At 32.7% G+C, this 2,732-nt stretch overlaps 1 protein-coding gene across 1 annotated transcript; it reads left to right on the forward strand.

The window, feature by feature from the left end:
• LOC105624048 (carbohydrate sulfotransferase 11-like) lies at positions 1-1,968 on the forward strand. Its single transcript, XM_012205411.1, has 4 exons — positions 1-315; positions 435-714; positions 1,138-1,381; positions 1,803-1,968. Exons 1-4 carry the CDS (start codon positions 1-3, stop codon positions 1,966-1,968), a joined length of 1,005 nt encoding a protein of 334 aa, XP_012060801.1.
• The last annotated feature ends 764 nt before the right edge of the window (positions 1,969-2,732 follow it).

Genomic DNA, 2,732 nt, shown 5'->3' on the forward strand with positions numbered 1-2,732 from the left:
ATGACAGGATGTCGAGAGTGGAGGATAATTTTATTCATTGTTATATGGAAAACGATCGCAAACGCAAACACGAAAGTCACACAAGTACATTCAAATGACGAAGACAAAAAATTGTTCGAGCAGAACAAATACATTTATTCTTGGACAGGGCCAAACGCGTTGGCTAGATCGGCCTTGGTCGAGAGACAAGAAAGGCTGCAATATAATTGCGAGCTTGAAAATAGCGAAGTCGATATCACCGCGTTAAATCCCGAATTGTTCCGAAATATCCTTGTGGACGATTTGCATGAATTGCTCTATTGCTATGTACCAAAGGTATCAGAATTTATCGTCTTTTTATTGAGATTATCGAACAATGTTAATGTCATAATTTATAAAAAGTATTAAAACGCATCACGTTGCGCGTTCTAAGGCGAAGCGATTTCATCTTTCAGGTGGCTTGCACAAATTGGAAGCGTGTACTAATGATTGCGACCGGAAAATGGTCTGGTAACGATCCTTTAGAAATACCGGCTGATCAAGCTCATTCCCCCGGTACTTTTCAACGATTGAACAATTACACTCTGCCCGAGATAGAGAAGAAATTGGCTACGTACGACAAGTTAATTGTTGTGCGACATCCTCTGGAAAGGCTTTTATCAGCCTATCGAAATAAATTAGAGACCAAACATGAGAAAAGTGCGAGGTATTTCCAGATTCGCTTCGGCAAAAAAAATCATCAAGGTAAAAACAAGCTTTTTTAAACATAAAAAAACTTTTGTATCACTTATATTATTCATCATATAATAATACTAAAGTGACACATAATTTAATACTGTTTTTGTAGTTTATTTTGCCCAAGATTCTTTTTTCCTCTACCTATCGAATTATTTTAATCGAGTTATACATCGCGAAACCTAAAAGAAAATATTTGTTTGTTCAAGCATTGTAAGATGTTAGATGTTTATTTATACAGTAATTGAATCAAATTTAGAAATACCGTATAATTGCGCACTTGGAATATGATTATGATTAATTCTATGTGCAGGTTGTCCCACTTTTATTATATTAACCGTTAATGGCAAGTTCCGTATACAAACAGAGATGAAGCAATATCGAAAACATCAAGTTACAAGTAACGATTTAACTGCATGACATTTTTGCAGAAGTACAGGTCAAACGCGACCGAGGAATCTTTAAGGAATGGTGACGATGTGACGTTTCGCGAGTTCGTTGATTTCGTTACCGACGACGCCGAGAATGGAACTCGAAATGAACATTGGAGACCGATATATGATCTATGCCAACCATGCATAGTTAATTACAATCTCGTAAGCAAGTACGAGAGTTTGGTTGAGGATGCCACAGAAATTCTCGAACGGATAGGTGTCACATCCGTAAAGTACGTAGATGACAACTCATAACAACAAAATAAATAATATTGAACATTTAGATTAGCGAAACATTTTATTACATATGATTATAATATTAAGAATCTTTATTTTAAACCGCATATGTGAGAAACACAATCAATACTAGAAATTTAAAATGCCTATTACAGTCGAAGCTGGCTCTTCATTGCTTTAAATAATTCAATCTTGAATTATTATTATACACTATATATGTATTTGCATATATATCATATTGTAGTTTTTTTTCGAACTGCGCGCCGAATTGTTTTTCTTATAAACTCAAACTTATAAAAACTACTCTAGCAATCGTGAATTAAATTGACAAGCAATTTTAATAATTTGAAGCTACCAAGCATCATATTATAAAGATGTTAATATGTCAAAACTTTTAATAAATTTATATGATTATAGTTTTCCAGCTAAATCAGCAAGCAGTGAGCCGACATCGAGAAAATTGGACAGATACTACTCTACTTTGAGCTACAAACAGCTTCGCAAGTTAGCAGATCTATATAAATTAGATTTAAGGTTGTTTGACTACTCGTTGGAAGACGTGTTGGGATTTTCTTTGGCTTAGGCCCGGTTGCAACTTCACTTTGAAATCTCTTAAGCGAGATTTAAAACTTTATCTGTCTCGTTTTAAAAAGAGATAGAGACATAAAAAAAGCCTCGCTTAAAATCAAAGTAACGTCGGTGCAATTAGGCCTTAATAGTGCTTGTTAATATTAACAGACGCAGATGTACATACGTAATATGAGTAAAGTGGCATATAAAAAACGTAAGATAGTAAGACGTCAACAGTAACAAATAAAAAAAATGTTGATTTGCTTACTGCTTACATCTTACTATTTACATTTTTTTATATGCCATTAGTTTAAACTATCACTAAAATATGTGTAAAGTGTAAAATATGACAAAACGATAAAATGGATATTTGAGGTATTTGTTTTTATTTTGTTTAAATTAAATCTCGTATATACTACCTCGTATATAAATGCATAGAATATTTTTTATCTATATAAAACTCAATTTCTTATCTATATAAAAAAATATGTATATTATATATGATATTCATTTCAACAGTTAAAGGTGATTTCTTTATTAAATAATTGCTCGACTTATTAACGAGAAATAAAAAAAATTATAAGATTGCAACAGATTGTAGCACACGCGCGTGCGCAGAGAGAGAGAGAGAGAGAGAGAGAGAGAGAGAGAGAGAGAGAGAGAGAGAGAGAGAGAGAGAGAGAGAAGTAATAAGAAGTAAGTAAAGTAAAGTAAAGTAAAGTAAAGTAAAGTAAATAAAGTAAAGTTAAAGTTAAAGTTAAAGTTAATTAAAGTTAA

The sequence above is a fragment of the Atta cephalotes genome, assembly GCF_000143395.1.
Source record: "Atta cephalotes unplaced genomic scaffold scaffold00071, whole genome shotgun sequence".
In the NCBI taxonomy this organism is placed as follows: Eukaryota; Metazoa; Arthropoda; class Insecta; order Hymenoptera; family Formicidae; genus Atta; species Atta cephalotes.